Source organism: Oncorhynchus keta, chromosome 26, assembly GCF_023373465.1.
Source record: "Oncorhynchus keta strain PuntledgeMale-10-30-2019 chromosome 26, Oket_V2, whole genome shotgun sequence".
Lineage (NCBI taxonomy): Eukaryota > Metazoa > Chordata > Actinopteri > Salmoniformes > Salmonidae > Oncorhynchus > Oncorhynchus keta.
Window position 1 is genome coordinate 11,124,576 of NC_068446.1, and position 19,444 is coordinate 11,144,019.

General features: G+C 41.6%; 1 protein-coding gene across 2 annotated transcripts; it reads left to right on the top strand.

Moving 5' to 3' along the window:
• The first annotated feature begins 468 nt into the window (after window positions 1-468).
• On the top strand, window positions 469-14,830 carry LOC118358917 (ceramide synthase-like). 2 transcript variants are annotated; one of them, XM_035736925.2, is made up of 7 exons: window positions 469-1,259; window positions 2,917-3,568; window positions 3,815-3,898; window positions 7,308-7,533; window positions 7,956-8,051; window positions 8,449-8,558; window positions 11,206-14,830. In XM_035736925.2, the coding sequence occupies exons 2-7, from the start codon at window positions 3,444-3,446 to the stop codon at window positions 11,480-11,482; spliced, it is 918 nt and encodes a 305-aa protein (XP_035592818.1). In that variant the 5' UTR covers window positions 469-1,259; window positions 2,917-3,443; the 3' UTR covers window positions 11,483-14,830. The 2 variants fall into 2 exon arrangements, with proteins under 2 accessions (XP_035592818.1, XP_035592819.1); XM_035736926.2 differs by having other exon boundaries at window positions 469-1,169.
• Window positions 14,831-19,444: the final 4,614 nt, after the last annotated feature.

Sequence of the window (19,444 nt, forward strand, 5' to 3'; positions counted from 1 at the left end):
TGCCTATTGCATTATATCCTATATATGTTACTGAGATATAGTCCGTTTATACATTTGACAAGTGTCTTTCAGTAAAGTGTTACCCAATTTATCACATTATTGTACAGGTTATCAGGTTGCCTGCAGAGGTTGTGCACATTAGATTGCTTCTATATGTTCTATCCATGTGCTAAACATCTTCATTTCCAAGATCCAAAGTGTTTAGAGCTGTAGGCCTACAGACCTAATTAACCACTGTAGGCTGGGTAGTTTAGCGGACCCCACTGTTTGTGGAACTTTCACAATCTTATCTGACTTTATTTGAGGATAGATGCGTTTATTCTCAAAATAGTCACATTAATAATTCAACCAACGGTTTGTCATCTTGCAGTTTGATGTCTTGTCAAACGAAGGAGTTTTTTCCTAGCCAGCTTTATCTGAAAATGACTTCTGGTAGGCTATTAAAGTCCGTTGCCCTTGAAAAAAAAAAGACTTTATCCAGGGACAGCAGAAGGCTGTCACAGCACGGCGAGTCCTAGGAGTCATAGCTTACCATACCCGGGAGCAAGGGGGAGGTGACAGCGAACTGGCTATGTAACCGGCTAATGGCTACACTTTATCCACAGCGGGACTGCATCATGCATACACTAGGATTTTTTTTTCTAGACTAATGTTTGCTGAAATTAGTTCTACGTCCACGGATCCAGTGCGACAGGTCATCAAATAAACAGCTGAAGACTTCACAGTGAATGTGTCGGGCAAGCAATAAGGTCGGTCGATATGGCATAACTGTTCAGATGTCAGTAGGCTAGTACGGCGGCCAAACGGGAGAAGAGCTGTGCCCTCGCAATATAAATCAAAACACTCGAGAGAGCCATCGACTTCAGAATCATTTTGCCGCTCAGAAATACAATTACTGAAGCAACGATCCGAAGGCAAACACGTCGGAGAGGGAGTCATTCTGATTCGGACCAAGACGGGAACCACAAGGCAGAAGCGGGGAGAACACACACACACATCAATTTGTCTTGCTTGACGCACGTTCTGATTTCTTGCAGATATCCAGAACACGGAATAAATTAACAAAACACAATAATGTTGAACAATTCTCGACGTGTGGGCTACAACCAGGACCCAACACACTGATCCGACTGACCGGGCCGCAGAACGGGACGCCGCACCACCCAAATGTACATTTAGCCTATCCATCTATTTTTTTTTACTCTCCCTTTATTACCCCAACACCCAACTCTTCTTCGTTCTCACCATCCTGCTCCGAGGTTAGGCAAGAAACTCAATATGTCTGTAATAAATGTTGTCTGTCGCAAACAGTCACGCTTTAGTTTATACAGGCCTGAATAATCTGTCACCCTTAGCAAGCATGTATTCATTGTCTGTAAAAACTGAAAGCAGACGAGACAATGTATCCCTTTGCGTGTGTTCATACTAGGCAAACCGCGTGCACACACTACCTGTTACAAGCTTCAATCACTCTTGTGCATGAAATGGCTCCAGGTACAAATGTATTGAATGCAAATATTAGCGAGCTCGCAGTCACACTCAAATAGTTACATTGATTTGTCCAGTTTGTAGTCTTACACTGGATTACAGTAGACGACAGTGGCTAGCAGTCAAACATATGACAAAGGTTAGCCCATGCAGATTTGGAGCCGTTCCAAGACAGGCACAAGTCTGCCATTTTCAAAATAATGTGTTGAGTTGACTTAATGTTGATTAATGACTTAATCCTGATAACTGCTATTTAGTGCAACAGACTTGTCCCGTTTATTTTTGTAATAGAGGAGGACCGTGTTTACTTACGTTACTTACTCGCATTGCGTATTTTGATAATTGAGTCTGAGCCACGTTGTTGCACGGGCTTGTCAGCTAGGTTTTGAGTGAAATGAGCCTGTGTTTTCTACCAAGTTAGCGATATAGCAACGTCAAGATATGCTTGGCATCATTGGGTGACAGGGTTATGGAGGGGACTATTTAAAAAAATATATTATTAATATCCCACCCTGAAAATTGTTGATAGGCTACACCTCCGGACTGTAGGCTATGTACTGCTGTGCTGACCAACAAAAATCAGCGAGCCAAGATAAATCTGAAAGTATTTATATTATATCCAGATAGGACTTTATCCCGTCAATCAAAACCACATGCATGTGTTTGTTGGTTATGGGATGAACCTGTTGTTTTATTGTGATGGTGCATCACCTAACCGCTATTGTCCAACATAGCCTAGGATGGAACAATAGGCCCCGCCCCAACAACACCCTCCTCCACCCCACCCCTCATACCCCTCATCATATCCCATCTGTACTGTAGGTACTCCTCTTTGTCAACTGTCACCCCATCTCCTCTCTCTCTCTCTCTCTCTGTCTCTCTAATTCCCTCTCTCCCAGCTGTACTCTGTCTAAATCTCCTGCTTTTCTAATCCCTTTCTAAATCTATTTTCAGCCACCTTTCTCTCTCCACCTATTCATCCTGTCTCTCTGGTCCCACTGAGTACATGCATTTACCTAGAGAGCAATGACAGTGGAAAACCTCAAATTAATTCATTCCCCACCGGAGTCATGTAGCACAAGTGGTACAGCCAGCGATACATGACGCCTACAGTGTAGTCAATGGATTTGTCAGCATTTGTGAGATTAGAGTGTAGTGTAGGGGCTGTCTACACACAAGGTAATTGCTTGAGTGGATACGATTTTGATCATGTTTTAAAAGGCTGCATGATGACACTGAATAAATGTGACATTTGTTGAAACTATATGATGACAGTTGAACAGTTTTGCGTGCATATAACTATTTTATTGTACATTTACTGAACTCTTAATCAAGGTGTGTGAAATAGATTTGATTTTTTTTTTCTCTCTTTGTTCCCCCCACCCCCCATCTTCTGTTTGTTGTCTCTCTGTCTGTCTTTTTGTGTAGACCCAGAAGCCACCAGGCCTCTGCTGGTTATGAGCAGGGGGTTGGGAGGGAGGTGTGGGGAGTTAACAAACATACCACCCACAGCTTTATCGTAGCCCTCTCTTTCCTGATCTATTTCATTAACATTGACCGTAACCACTAGCAAGTCCATTTTCATTCCCCAAATAGCCCCAAAACATCCCTACTAATAACAAATACAGCATTTGACTACATACTGCATTAGCATAACACTAGCATAGCATTACTACTAGCATAACATTACTAGGATAACATTACTAAAATTCCTTACTAGTGTTCTATTGACAGTACTTACACGCTGCCACGCATTCTGATGATATACCTATCAATACCTTCAAACACCAGCAGCAAATGATAATCGGAAACTGCTACCATAGCTTTGAGAGTACCCTGCATAGATCAATCATTCAACCTTTCCCACTTGTCAAGTGGTTTGAGGGCAGTGGTGAAGTACCTGTTGAGACACACACACACACACATTCATTGACACACACACACACTCAGGGACCATGCTGAGCATCCTGGCTGCTGGCTCCATCTTCTTCCCGGGCCTGTTCCTGCTGTCTAAGAGATGCCTGAAACACACCCCAGGCCTGGCTCTGAGCGAGGGAGATGCCACCATCGTGTCTGCCAGGTACACACACACACACACACACACACTTACAAGTCAGACACACACACACACACAAGTCAGATGAGTCAATGTGAGGACTATGCAGACCTATCGTACATTTATCTTATGCTATTCTGCTTTGCGTGACATTTTATACTATTCTGCTATGGTTTACATTGTTGAATGTCAATGCTTTTTTTTCTATGGAGTTATGGGTATAAATATGTCAATTGAAATCCCACTCTCTGCCCTCTCTCTCCCCACTAGGCTGGTGTCATCCATCCAAGCCATCATGGCTTCCTTAGCTGGCTACATCATCGCATCCTCCTGTGAGGACGTCATCGAGGATCAGTAAGTACAGATGAATGATAATGCAGTAGTAGTTGCTGTAAAGTTTTGTGTGTGTGTGTGTGTGTGTGTGTGTGTGTGTGTGTGTGTGTGTGTGTGTGTGTGTGTGTGTGTGTGTGTGTGTGTGTGTGTGTGTGTGTGTGTTGTGTGGCACCTGCACAGATAGGCTCTATATGTGCTGAGCACATGCCTCTGTTCTTCCAGCCTCTAAAGTGCCCTTTGTTTTGGGTATACAGTTTTTGTCATTGTTGTTCTGAACCCACTGCCCGCAAGTCGTCGTTAAATATGTGAAATGTAATTAGCCATTAAGACATGGCCATCTATTGCTTTTATGTAACTAAATCATCAGTCATAATTGCTCAACAAGTCATTAACCGCAGTTACAAATGTTTTTTTGTTTGAGCACATGCCCCTCAAAAAGTGTGTGTGTGTGTGTGCGTCGAAAGAGGTGTGACGTCTAAAAATGATTTGGGTCCTTAACTACACAGCACATTTTCCAGCGTTAAATCAACACCAGCTAGGTTTCCATCCAATTGGCGACAGATTTTCATGTGCATATTCTAAAATCTGCATATTTTCCCACCAGCGGTGGGTTCCCACTAAATGGCCTCGTTGCAGATAAAAGTCTGTGTGCGAATACGTAGTGCACACAATGTGCTTTTTCACAACATTTTTCATGTTGTGAATAAAAGTCTAAAGTTCAATGTTTTTGCATTTTAAACTCTACGGATAGTTTTGCCACAAACTACTCTGGTCTTGGCATGTGCCCTCTAGCCAACAGCTTGTGGATACAGTGTGGGTAGGCTATGGGTGGGTTATTATTGATAATAAATATAATAAGTATTTTTATTTGTCAAACGGTGTCATGTCACCAGAATAAGACCCAGGATATTTATTGGAAAGGAGAATCAAAATCACCATGCACTTTCACCACCCTGTGAAATGAATCTTTAATTTATTTAATCTGAATCTTAATTAACTGCATGGTTTCCCCGAGTCATAGTGGGAGGACCGCACACCATATCATCTCGTGACTCCAAGTTTACTATGCTGTGATGGTTATTATATAAATATTTGCACATAAAGGCGTTTCCACCACTATTTCTCTCACAATTAATTTTACCAACACAAAAAAATCACCAATTATCTGTTGGCATTTATAAAATTGTACCTAAACTACCTATTTCCATCACAGCTATCGTGATTTTACATTTTTTATATGGTATGAATTAACCCGCCAAAAACAACTAATTGAAAGCCACACCCCCACTAAGCCACTCCTCCAATATAATTTCCCAGTGTGTCTTGCTTTTTCGAGTAAATTGTAGAGTTACAACCCATGACTGTATTTGTTGGTGACAGAGACATGGTTGTTGAATTCGTTCATTTTCAGCCCTGTGGACTTCACCAAATGACTTCCTACTGTAGACAAATGTTATCATTAAAATTAATCTATTTAGGGCAATACATGTAATATATCATAAGGCCTTAGTTTGATGGCCAAGTTTTACCCTACCACAGTGGTGTTAGAAACCTCCTAGTTTACAGGCCGCATCAGGCCCGCAAGTCACATTCTGCTGGCTTGCAAAGTGATGTAGGATTCTTATTGGAATTCACTTTTTTGGTCCGTGACCCCATTTTGTTATAAAAAATGTTTCGTAACCCCACCATGTAAAAAAAGTGACGTAATCAACGAACAATGTTTTTACTTTTTTAATTGGCGCTATGACAGCATGTCAAACATTGTTTTAGACTGATTTGTAATACTATTTCAGTCAGAAGTATGGTTTGAAATACATCAGAAAGGATTTGGGAAGTTCAGGATTTAGGAAAACAACAGGCAATAATTGTGTATGTTTTTCTGTGTAGAAAAGAACCACAATTGATCATGTCATGTTTTTTTTCTGATTTACTGCCTGGTCCTGTCCACTCTGTTCTGAGGGAAACAGAAGACACTTGTGTTTCTGAAAGTCTTAACGTTTTCATTAATATTTTGTGGCTTCTAATGTTTAGAAGTTAGAGCAACATTTCTTGGAAGAAAACGGAAACTTACAGCCACATTTAGTGGCTACCGGAGGTCACTCACGTAACCCCTGTTCTATGAACCAAGCGCACATTTTGTCCCCCCCAGAGTTTCTTTCGTGACCTAAACCATTTTCAACTGGAACAACTATTTCAGTAAATGGTGCAATACATCTAATTGGATTAGTTTAGAAGAATGTATGTTATTTATCTTTGTGTAGCATGAGATTAATCAGTCAATGTAGATGCAAAAATACAGATATTAAAAAACAATCCTAAAAAGGTTTACATGGTAGTAGAGCATGCTGGGAAATCTGATGATGGGTGTGGTTTTGATGGGAATGTTTGACTCTCCACAGAGTAAAACTGACACAATCACACTCAACACTTGTTATTAACCCCCACATTGGGGCTATTTTACACGACTGAGTGTTAATTTCACTCTTACAGAGTTAATTTAACTCCTGAATCAACACTAGAAATGTGACATTGAAAAATCAACAAAAGTTAACACTGGCCAATTTGCTGTGTATGTTTAACTTTCGATCCAAATAAAGTATTCAAGTGTGTGCATAATAATCTGTCATTCTCTCCCTGTTCACCTTGTCCCTGTTAACCTAATTAGTATTTCAACCCAATTAACCTCTATTTGTCCCAAAGCCAGCAGCACTATTTTAGTATCTGTAATGCAGTCACACAGAAGCCAGAAACCTAGACTGCAGCATGCTGCTATGGAACTGTAGGAGCAGCTACTCAAACAGGTCTCCACTGGTTTTACAACTGCAACTCTGTTAACAGTGGACTACATAAAACTATATAAAATACACACTGAAAGTGGACGGTTTGTTTGTGGTTGAAGGAAGAGAGGAAGAATGGAAGATACTTTAGACTAGTGAGATGCTGTGAGTCAGACACTGGTGTCCTAAGATAACTCGCAATGTGACACAGCTGCACCTCTTCCCCCTCGTCTTTCCATCAATTAGGAGGTGGGGGAGGAAAAGGGAGAGGAAAAAAGGGAGAGGGGGTGAGAGATACTGCCAGTCACCTCCCTCACCCTTGCCCTCATTTGCCAGTCAAAGTAGGGAGGCGCTCGCGTGAGTGCCGGCTCATTTGAATACCAAATCACGTACCTGTCCAAATCACGCACGTGCCCCAGAGCAGTGCATCCTGGCCAGTCACTTAACCCCCTGACGTCTAGGCTAGAGCCTCACATACAGGATGCATCGCACTGAAACAGGCAATAGGTAGTCACATAGGCAGCTACAGTGTACACGTTGGCACACATTGTTACATAGAACTTAAACTATTACACCTTCTCTTTCTCTCTCTCGCTCTCTCCTTTCTCACTTTCTGTCCGTCCCCCACCCCTTCTTGCGCCACACCTCTCCAGACACTGGCTTACCAGTACCTACATCCTGTTTGCGGTGCCCTACTTTGCGTACGACATCTACGCCATGTTCCTGTGCTACTGGCACAAGCTGCAGGTTAAAGGGCACGAGGAGGAGGGCGGCAGGCCAAAGCCAATGGGCTCGGAAGTGGCCAGCTACCTGCGCAGAGAGTTCCTCATGGTGCTGCACCACGTCGTCATGGTGACCATCTGCTTCCCCGTCTCCGTGGTAACTATCGCTGTAACTAGGGTGGCTCTAGCGGACTATTTTATTAGTCTGTCTTATGTCTAAAGGGTGGGGGGAGCAAATGATAAATATGTACACACACACACACACACACACACACACACACACACACACACTAACCCTTTAAGTCTTGTCAGATAGAGATGATCTGATGGTGATTTGGTTTCTGATCCCTAAAATTGTTCCTAACTGGCTGACATCTGCAGACTAGACTCTCCTGCTCCAAACCCCATCTGCCTCCTGTTGCTACTGGCAGCCAATGTTAACATCCCTTCTATGGACATGTGCTTTTAAGGGGAGATGAGGTGTGCTTGTTTGTGAGCTTTTCTTTCAATGGTCTGTCTATATACTTTATCAGCCATATCATGGCCCTCCATCTCATCTCTCTCTCCTCTCTCTCTTAGTTCTGGAGGCAGGGAAAGGGCGATTACTTCCAGGGTGTCATGTTTATGGCTGAACTCAGCACTCCATCCGTCTGCCTGGGGAAAATCCTCATCCGGGTAATACTCACTCCTCTCTCCACCTGCTTTCTCTCTCTCTCCACCTGCTTTCTCTCTCTCTCCACCTGCTTTCTCTCTCTCTCTCTCTCTCCACCTGCTTTCTCTCTCTCTCTCCACCTGCTTTCTCTCTCTCTCTCCTCCTGCTTTCTCTCTCTCCTCCTCTTCTTCCTTCCTACCTTCCTTCCTCAGTCTCTTACTCTCCGTGCAGCAGTCTAAGAACTCAAGTCAATCTGATTCTGAAGTGCTCACTTACCAGCGTTCATGTTAACATTCTTGTCTCCTGTTATTTTTGGGTTAACATTTACCCAAGCTCTCTTTCTCGGGTCCTTCACCCTGCTCTCATTTTCCCCCTTCCCCTGGCTCCTGCCCTCTCTCTATCTCTCTTTGTCCCCCTCAGTACAAGAAGCAGCACACTCTTCTTCATAAATTGAATGGCGCTCTCATGCTGGTCACTTTCTTCGTCTGTCGAGTTCTGCTCTTCCCCTACCTCTACTACGCCTACAGCAGGTAACATACTGACCACTGTCTGCCTGTCTCTGTCTCTCTTTCTGCCTGTCTTTCGGTCTCTGTCTAGCTGTGTCTTTCTGTCTGTGCGCTTGTCTGTCTGTCCCCAACTTCATCTATGCGTATTGTTTTTTTATCTCGCGTTCTTAAGATCTACGATGGTAGGTTACAAGTTTAAGTTTGTAGGCTTCTGGCCTAGCTACTAAGCTAGCAGATAATATCATTCATATATATAAGCAATATCTTTCTCATTGTCTGATTGAAAATATCTTGCTTGCTTGTATGTGTAGCTATCTAGCCACTAAGCACCATGTCACCATTTTGTTTTGTTACCTAGTTCTATCAACCTTGATTTCACATGTGGAAAATCACACATGAAAACATGTAAAAACATGTGTTTTTGGGACATGATTCGTTATATTTCACACAGTGCTTGTAACATAGTGTTTACAACTTACAAATTTGACACTTTGACATACTCGGTGTTCAAAATATTAGGAACACCTTCCTAATATTAAGTTGCCCCCCTTTTTGTCCTCAGAACAGACTAAATTTGTTGGGGCATGGACTCTACAAGGTGTCAAGCGTTCTACAGGGATGCTGCTCCATGTTGACTCCAATGCTTCCCACTGTTGTCAAGTTGGCTGGATGTCCTTTGGGTGGTGGATCATTCTTGATACACACGGAAAAATGTTATGCGTGAAAAATCCAGCAGCATTGCAGTTCTTGACACACTCAAACCGGTGTACTTGGTACCTAATATCATACCTTGTTCAAAGGCACTTAAATATTTTTTCTTGCCCGTTCACCCTCTGAATGGCAGACACACACAGTGGCGTCGGACGGGCCAGTTCTATGTCTCAATTGTCTCAAGGCTTAAAAATCCTTCTTTAACCTGTCTCCTCCCCTTCATCTACAGTAAGTGAAGTGGATTTAACAAGTGACATCAATAAGAGATCATAGCTTTCACCTGGATTCCCCCTGGTCACTCTGTCATGGAAAGAGCAGGTGTTCCTTCTGTTTTGTACACCCGGTGTACAGGACTACATTGTGTATGTTTGTTGATACAGTAATTATTATTCAATGTGTCCTAACCTGGGATTTGAACTCACAACCTCTTGGTTCACAACATTCCAATCTTTCTGCTACGTCATTACGTTGGTGTCAATAACTGATTTCACTTGTATTTCTACACTTGGGACATCAAAGTGAATCTCAGATTTGCTAAAAAGTACACTAAAGAAAAGCTATTTATCATTGTTATTCAGGAATAACATAACTGAATAATATTCCCCACCAACATTAGACAACTATACAGAAAATCCTCAAATTACTGATATAAGTAAATTAAATCAATGATGAGAGAATAGCCAGATTAAATTATAACTAAAATAGCAGTGCAGATGGCACTCTAGCTAAGTGCAGAGATGTTGGCATGAAGGATTGAGAGACAGACGCAGGAATGCGCAGTAGGGATTTTTATTAATCACAAATTACGGATGGGCCTTTTGCCACTGCCGAAGTTGCGGCGGACGGAGCATTCCCACGGTCTCGCTTAATGGAAGATTATTCTGTCACGTTGGTATGAAGAGATTCGGGAGACAGGCGCAGGATTGCGTAATAAGGGTTTTTATTAAGCCCAAATTACTGTGTGCCGTGTAAAGGCACAGGGACGAAGACCAAACAAACACGTAACAAAACACAGGGTAAAAACCCAAAACAAAAGAGCGAGGAGTACCTAGAATAAATTACGCACTCGCACAATTATTAACACATGGGACGAGACCCGTAATCTTCTGCGCAATCCACAAGGGCACGAAAGCCCAAAACACACAGCACAGGTACTCACACGCACCAACGGACATTGTAACAATAATCGACTGCCCAATGGAACCAAAGGGCACACATATATAAATACAATCAGAGGGAATAGGGGCCAGGTGTGTGTAATGAAAGTTCCGGAGGGATCCGTGATGGTTTGGGACAATCTGGGACCATCACATGACGTCGTGACGACTGGTAAAACAAATGCCTTATAAACACCTTAACATGATCCCTTACGGAAAAACAACTTTAATTTCACGTGATCTTATGTGAAGTTAATGTGATTATGTGACAACATGTAAAGGAACATGTGATAACATTAAATTATGTATTTTACAACATGTGGGCACTTGAAAACATGATCTTGTGAAATAAATGGGACACATGGGGATACAAATCTGAAACTACACGTGACAACACGTCAGACTCTGTGAAATCATGATCTCATGTAAAGTGTTCCAAAAACATGTTTGCAAATGATTTCACATGTGAATTGATCCAAAAACACGTTTTGACATGTGAAATGTTATCATGTGTAGTTGCATGTTATCACAACTTAACATAAAAGGACGTGATCACAATGTGAAATTCATTCCTTGATTGTTTGTATTAAATCAGATTGTTCAGTTTAAAGTCATTAGCCATAAACCAAAATCCTTGACAATAGCTAGCTTGAGACAAGGTGTCTTGTTTTAGAATGTGTTCAAATGAACAAGTTTGCTCTAAGTAAGTTTTAAGTCTGGGTAAGCTTGTTAGCTAGCAACATTAAGCAAACATTAACCCTCATTTCCCCCCTACGCCTCACATCCTCCTCCCCGTGTTGCAGGTATGCCTCCATCCCCCTCTACACAGTGCCCCTTGTGGCTCCCTGGCAGTGCAACGTGGGGGCCTTCTGCCTGATGGCCCCACAGGTCTACTGGTTCACCCTCATCTGCAGGGGTGCCTTCCGCCTCTTCACCGGGGCTTCACGCTCCCGACCCCCGGCCACCCTCAACAAGCCTGATAGGGGATGCTGCCCCGGCCAGGGATCCCCATTACCTCCCCCGGCCAACGGCTACAGTCCAGTCCCCCACAAGGCAGACAGAGAGACCGACACACACTGAGAAACAAAAGAAAGAGGGAGGGAAAGATGGAGAGGAAGAAGGATCACTGTGGGGACGGGGCCAGCCAGACCAGGCCGGGAAGACTGAGGTCTGTCAAGGGAATCTATTGTACTGTATTGCAATGACACTATAACCTAGGAAAGAGAAGAGAGGGAGAGAGAAATAGTTTCTAATCCTCTACCACTCCTTCCCTCATTCTATTGCTCCTTTAGTTAGATGGACCTCTGGAAGAAGAGAGAGGCAGATTGAAAGAGGAGAGGGTAAAGAAAGAAAGAAATGAATAAGGGAGAGAGAGAAGTATAGACAGGAGAAAGACTTGGCAAGTATTTAAATATTACGTGTCTGTACACACTGATTTCAAACTGAATGGGGGAAAATGAATGGATTGAAAAGCAAAAGGATGATCGGGTGAGAGAACACATTGAAGAGCAATAGTGATAGAGGGAGGCAGAGAAGAATAGACGAAGCATGAGCTGAGTTTGACTGAGTTAAAAGGGATAGATAAAAAAGTATTCTTCTCTTGAAAGGGAAATGCAACTGCTATTCTAGATTAGGGAAGGATACAAATGAATATATCATAATGTATGGAAATGATGTAGTAAATTATTATTTGGTGACCAGTTGATTTTGGTGACTGCAAAAAGGGGGATGAAGACAAATACCAGTATTTCAACTTGTGATCCTGGTACTGTATTGTTTGTCCATCAAGATGATCCACTCTGGATCGACTGAGTGGGTCTTGTCTTGGGAAAGGACAGAGGAACACACACCGGCGCCTCTGGTAATTGCTTCGTTCTGCCTTCTCTCCACTCTGAAATTCTCTCTCGCTCCCTTTTCTCCTGTTAGAAATCGAATGTGGGAGGAGAGGAAGGGGGTTAAACCCCAAAATGTGACAAGTTTATACTAGTAGACGAGTAGATGTCATTTTAGGTTTTTATATTGCTCTCATTCAAAGCATTTATTTATTTATTAATGTTGATTTTTATGTATTGTGACTTAGTATTGGTAGCACATTATTATTACTCCCGCCATCTGTTGTACTCACTCCCCACTTCAATCAAAAGAGGAGAGAAAGAGAGATGGAATGTTGGCAAGATTAATAAAGGGAGAGAGAGAAGGGGGGGGGGGAGTAGTCGACTCAAATGGGACAATGATGCAGCTGTGCTGTCCCAGTCACCCACCCAAATTGAGTAATGCTGGCAGGCAGTCTTCAGTACACGACTGGGTGGGTCTGTGCAGTTTACCAGAGCTTTACCATGCCTGGAGAGGTGTTTAATGTCTCAGAAACCCCATCAACATGATATAATGATCAGGAACACTGCTATCATCGCCATGGTTTTGTAATGTTAGGGAAGGCTGTTGTGGAATTGGGTCTCCTGCAGGCTAAACGGGGCAACCACATTTTAGAACCTACAGGCGTTCTAGAGTCTGCGGATGTAAGGGATTCCTAGATGATCTAAAGCAGGATTATGAAGGATTTAGACAGAGTAAGTTGTTGCAGTGTGTTCGACCGAATGGGGGGAATTTGAAATAGATTGCACTGGCAACTGTGGTACTCCCTTTATGCATTGAGGAATTTGTGCGATAGGGACGAAGAAGGAACATATTGACAATGCACTGAGAGAAGGAACTGACGAGGTTGGATTGGGGGGGGTAGTAATTTTCAAATTTTCCGACCACTATTTCAACCACTTTATTTTTAATTTTTTTGTGTGTTTGTTTTACTTGTGATTTTAATGATGTTTTGGTGCCGTTTACTCATGTTGACACTGTGCAATGGCACCAATGTAGCTGTCTACTGTATCTAAGTTTGCGTCATAACTGCCATTTGGGACGAAGCCCAAGTCAAGAGGGTTGAAATGTGGTCCTTGAAACTCAATCCCAAGGTGAGCGGACCTTGAACACTTGACCACTGCCTTGGGTTGTAACTCTACTAGCCTGGTCTCAGATCTCTCTACTGGTTCATCGACGAAAAGTGAACACATAGAGGGACTACTGTATAATATGCTGGACTATACTTATTGCATCAGGCCGTTTTTCTGCTGAATAGCTGCATGATAGGAATGAGAGAATGGCTTTTTGACAATTGGCCGATATTAACCTGGGAACACTGTAACACTTAGAGTTACTATTTACAATGGTCAGTTATGGTACTATTTAAAATGGCTTATTGAGGACTTGTTAATCTCTGCACCCAGAACCGAATCAGCTACTCGATTTTTAACATTTTGAAACGTTTTGTTATGATAGATGTTTTTTTTTCATTCATTGCTTTATAACTGATTTAAAGGCACTGATTTAAAAGTACATTGATTGAGGAAATTGTATGATCAACATTATTTTCCATGCCAAAAAGTAAACCTTAAGCGTCCGACAAGGGATATAAACTGTAGAGTTGATCGTACAAATCAAACGTCATTCCAAAAAAAATAATTATGTTCACAAATGTCGTTTCAAATCTAATTGTATTTGTCACATGCGCCCAATACAACAGGTGTAGGTAGATCTTACAGTGAAATGCTTACTTACAAGCCCTTAAACAACAATGCAGTTTTAAGAAAAATACCGAAAGAAAAATAAGAAATAAATGTAACATCATTAAAGAGCAGCAGTAGAATAACAATAGCGAGGCTATATACCGGTACAGTATCAATGTGCGGGGGCACCGCATCACGGAAGTTCAACTTTTCAGCGTGATTGAAATTTAAAGGCAATGTTCACGCTTTATCAGAGGCTGCATGTGTCGACTCAATCGGAAATTGCCTACACATTTCTGTAGCGGAATCTGTAACGCTTCAGCCTTACAGATTGAATAGAGCCCTATGATTATTTTTCTGCGTACTCCACACCAGAGCAATTTTTTTCTGTTCCTCATCTGACAGAGGTCACTGAAACTGGCACTAAATATAATTTGCACTCGATTACAAAGTTTTGTTCGAGAAGATGCGCTTTGAGTGAGAGAGATCGGTGTTGGAGTTAAGACATTAAGACAAGTTAGTGATGATTTAAGCCAAAAATGTGATATCTTCTAGTGTTTACTTTTGTAATTGACCCCTCTAAGTCCATTAAATGATGCCTTCATGTTAAACCCTTTGAGCAAAAAAAGATGTATTTCGACCAATTTTGCTCAATAGGTAGCGTTACCTCCCAAAAGAAAACATCATCCATTTTACCAGTTCCTAAGTCCTCTGTCATGGAAAGTATTACAAAAAAATCGACTGCATCTTCCATATTGTTTGTTTGTTTGTTTGTTTGTTTTATACATTTATTTTAATGTATCTCTGTTATTTATTGAAATGGTTTGAATGTACATACGAATACATATATAAATGATATATTTCCTGTACATATGGGCTTGTGTTCTGTCTGTTGACTGCTGCCTGACTAATCGTGGGCTCTGTATCTGAAATGGCACCCTGTTCCCTACATAGTGCTCTACTTTTGACCAGGGTCTGGTTAAAGTAGTACACTACAGTATGTCGGGAACACTGGGGTGCCGTTTCAGACGAAGACCTGTTCTGTTGGCTGACATACTCTGCTCTCGTCTTCTGCTCTGACGACCAACATGACATCATGGTTATACCGTTCTAGCACCACTGCACTGCTTTTCAAAATAAGCACCATGAACTTTGAGTGACGTTTTGCTTTACATGCAACAGATTGACCAATAAAGTCCTCCCCTTTGTTTGTTTGTGCATAAAGAAGATTCCTGGTTGAGTCCATTTATTTCATTCAATAATCACTGGACTTTGAACAATGATGTCACTTTAAATGGTGTTCATTGATCAATTATCTCAAAGGCTGCTGTTTGGTATCCTTCTTACAGTCCATGGCCCAAATTCATGGAGTATGAGTGCTGATCAAGGATCAGGTCCCCCATGTCCATGGAATCGTATTCATTATGATCTGAAAAGCTAAACGGATCATAGATCAGCACTCTTTCTCTGAGACGCTTTATGAGTATGTACCCAGGGCTCTGCAATTCTGTTTCTGAAGGGTCAAAGTAGGACTACTGCTGGTTGTAAAATATAAAATACTGCCAATACTGTCTGAAATGCATGTCATGCCTGTACCTCAATTTAGAAAATAATGATTTCATTTTTAAACTTGAGTGGGATTCTATAAATTAAAAACATATATACTGTATTATATTTATAATATATATTTTAGTTAACATAGACTAATTCCTTTTAGCTATGATAACACATTCGTTTGTAGAGAATTGTTTACGGTGCCAATAAAGTCTCCTCCCCCTTGAACTTATTTCACATTTTGCTGCCTTAAAATCCAATCTAAAAGGGATTCAATTATATTTTCTTCTACACATTTTCAAAGGGAAAGAAAGTTATAGACATTTTCCAAATTAAGAAAAAATATATAATTGGATAAGTCTCCATCCCCCTGAGTTAATACTTGGTGGATTTGACCAACTTTTCACAACTCTTAGGGCATTATATATCGATCGTTTTTGTCAAGGCTCAGTAAATTTGGAGGGGGGTCATTGATGGACAGCGATATTTAAACCTTGCTGATTTTTTAAAGCAGGGCTGAGACTAGACCACTCAGGAACAGCTAACACCTATTGGAAAGCAATTCTCGTGTGTCTTTGGCATTGCATTTTGTGTAATTGTCTCTCTGAAAAATAAACCTCTATTCCCAGGGTTAGGTTTTCAGAAGACGGAGGCAGTTTTCCTCTAACGTTTTACCTGGGCTTTGCTCCTTTCATATTTATTTTGATCCTGACAGTTGTAAGTAACAGCAAACTTTCCAGGACATAGATATGTCTTATATGTTCAGAAAGCTTAAATTCTTGTTAATATAACTGCACTGTCCACTTTACAGTAGCTATTACAGTAAACAAAAATGCCATGCTTTTGTTTGAGGAGAGTGCACAACAACAAAAAACTTATCACAGAAACTGGGTTGATACATTCACCTGTGAAGGTAAACAATGTACTTTACATTCAGTAATCTTGCTCTGATTTGTCATCCTGAGGGTCCCAGAGATAAAATGTAGCATAGTTTTGTTTGATGAAATCCATTTTTATATTCAAATGTAGGAACTGGGTTCTACAGTTTTAACCCCTGCTGTCTCTGGCTCCACACCCACCCTGCTCGGCCATCTAGATGTGTGAAAGTTAGGGTATAAGCTAATGATCCATCATGTATGACATTCCTGGGAGTGTGTAAACTTACATTTTGTATTACCATATCATTTTGTATGTTCTCTATAGTTATGTACTTGAAAATGTATCAATTGACCAATTCGGCACATTTGGGCAGACTTGATACAAAATATTGTCCGGTATTGTAAGGCATCACTGGATCAATCTGAAACTTTGCACACACACTGCTGCCATCTAGAGGCTAAAATCTAAATTACGCCTAAACTAATATTATATTATGGCCTTCCTCTTGCATTTCAAAGATTATGAAATGTAATAGAAAGGTTTTTTTGTATGTATTATCTTTTACCAGATCTAATATGTTATATTCTCCTACATTAATTTCACATTTCCACAAACTTTCCTCTCAAATGGTATCAAGAATATGCATATCCTTTGCTTCAGGTCCTGAGCTACAGGCATTTATATTTGGATATGTCATTTTAGGCGAAAATTTAAAAAAAGGTACGATCCTCAAGTGATAATGCCCTCGAAGCCGGTGTTTGTTGGATATATTGGCACGGGTGTTGTTAGGCCCCAGACAAAGTCGAGGGCCGGCAAACCGTGCCAATATATCCAGCAAACACCGGCTTCAAGGGTATTATCACTTTTATACAACAGGTTACCATCATGTTCAAATAATGATAGACATATTTTAATTAAAAACGTTATTTTGATTAATGTATTTGTACTATTTCATCCTTCCACAATATATAGTCCCGACACACATCTAGGGTTGCTAGAGACGTGACCCCGTTGTTCGTTCTTTTTGTTCTGTATCTATAGACACGATATCCCAGTCGTTCATTCTAACTGTGCCATTTACATACTGACCGTTCTTATCCCTTACTTGCTAGTTATCCAAATAACAGCAAAGTAGCTGAATTTGTTAAGCTGTTTTCAAGTGACATTTATTTGGATACATTCATAACAATGAGCTAATAAGCCACGATTTCGCCTGGAATCGAAAATGTACTCTCTCGTTTAGGACACTGTTGTTCAGAGGAGCTAGCCAACAACACAGCCAACACAATAACTTCGAACTGATGCTGGAAAGCAGTGGTGGAAAAAGTACCCAACTGTTAAGTAAAAGTAAAGATACCTGAATAGAAAATGACTCAAGTAAAAGTCACACAGTAAACGAGCACACTCCAACATTGACATCATTTACAAACGAAGCATGTGCATTTAGTGAGTCTACCAGATCAGAGGCAGCAGGGATGACCAGGGATGTTCGGTTGATAAGTGTGTGAATTGGACTATTTTCCTGTCCTGCTAAGCATTCAAAATGTAACGAGTACTTTTGGGTGTCAAGGGAAATGTATGGAGTAAAAAGTACTATATTTTCTTAAGTAATGTGGTGAAGTAAAAGTAGAAGTAGTCAAACATATGTATAGTAAAGTACAGATACTCCAAAAAACTACTGAAGTGGTACTTTAAAGTATTTTTACTTAAATACTTCACACCACTGCTTGAAAGACTGCAAACTAAACTCAGCCAAAGAAGAAACGTCCTCTCACTGTGAACTGTGTTCATTTTCAGCAAACTTAACGTATAAATATTTGTATGAGCATAACAAGATTCAACAAATAAGACATAAACTTAACAAGTTCCACAGACATGTGACTAACAGAAATGGAATGTGTCCCTGAACAAAAGTGGGTCAAAATCAAAAGTAACAGTCAGTATCTGGTGTGGCCACCAGCTGCATTAAGTACGGCAGTGCATCTCCTGCTCATGAACTGCACCAGATTTGCCAGTACTTATTGTGAGATGTTACCCACTCTTCCACCAAGGCATCTGCAAGTTCCCAGACATTTCTCTGAGAAATGGCCCAAGCCCTCACCCTCTGATCCAACAAGTCCCAGACGTGCTCAATGGGATTGAGATCCGGGCTCTTCGTTGGCCATGGCAGAACACTGACATTCCTGTCTTGCAGGAAATCACGCACAGAACAAGGATGAGCCTGCAGAAAGGGTACCACATGAGGGAGAAGGGTGTCTTCCCTGTAACACACAGCGTTGAGATTTCCTGCAATGACAACAAGCTCAGTCCGATGATGCTGTCACACACCGCCCCAGACCATGACGGACCCTCCACCTCCAAATTGATCCCGCTCCAGAGTACAGGCCTCGGTGTAACGCTCATTCCTTTGACAATAAACGCGAATCCGACCATCACGCCAGGTGAGACAAAACCACGACTCGTCAATGAAGAGCACTTTTTGCTAGTCTTGTCTGGTCCAGAGATGGTGAGTTTGTTCCCATAGGCGACGTTGTTGCCGGTGATGTCTGGTGAGGAGCTGCCTACAAGCCCTCAGTCCAGCCTCTCTCAGCCTATTGCAGACAGTCTGAGCACTGATGGAGGGATTGTGCGTTCCTGGTGTAACTCGGGAAGTTGTTGCCATCCTGTACCTGTCCCGCAGGTGTGATGTTCGGATGTACCGATCCTGTGCAGGTGTTGTTACACGTGGTCTGCCACTGCGAGGACTATCAGCTGTCCGTCCTGTCTCCCTGTAGCGCTGTCTTAGGCATCTCACAGTACGGACATTGCAATTTATTGCCCTGGCCACATCTGCAGTTCTCATGCCTCCTTGCAGCATGCCTAAGGCACGTTCACGCAGATGAGTTTTTCAGAGTCAGTAGAAAGGCCTCTTTAGGGTCCTAAGTTTTCATAACTGTGACTTTAATTGTCTACCGTCTGTAAGCTGTTAGTGTCTTAACAACCGTTACACAGATGCATGTTCATTAATTGTTTATGGTTCATTGAACAAGCATGGAAAACAGTGTTTAAACCC

Excerpts from the sequence above, each read along its gene's own strand:
- LOC118358917 (XM_035736925.2), top strand. The coding sequence starts at position 3,444 with ATGCTGAGCATCCTGGCTGCTGGCTCCATCTTCTTCCCGGGCCTGTTC. Across the intron at positions 7,534-7,955 it reads TCTGCTTCCCCGTCTCCGTG|TTCTGGAGGCAGGGAAAGGG; the intron begins GTAACTATCGCT and ends TCTCTCTCTTAG. Across the intron at positions 8,559-11,205 it reads CTCTACTACGCCTACAGCAG|GTATGCCTCCATCCCCCTCT; the intron begins GTAACATACTGA and ends CCCGTGTTGCAG.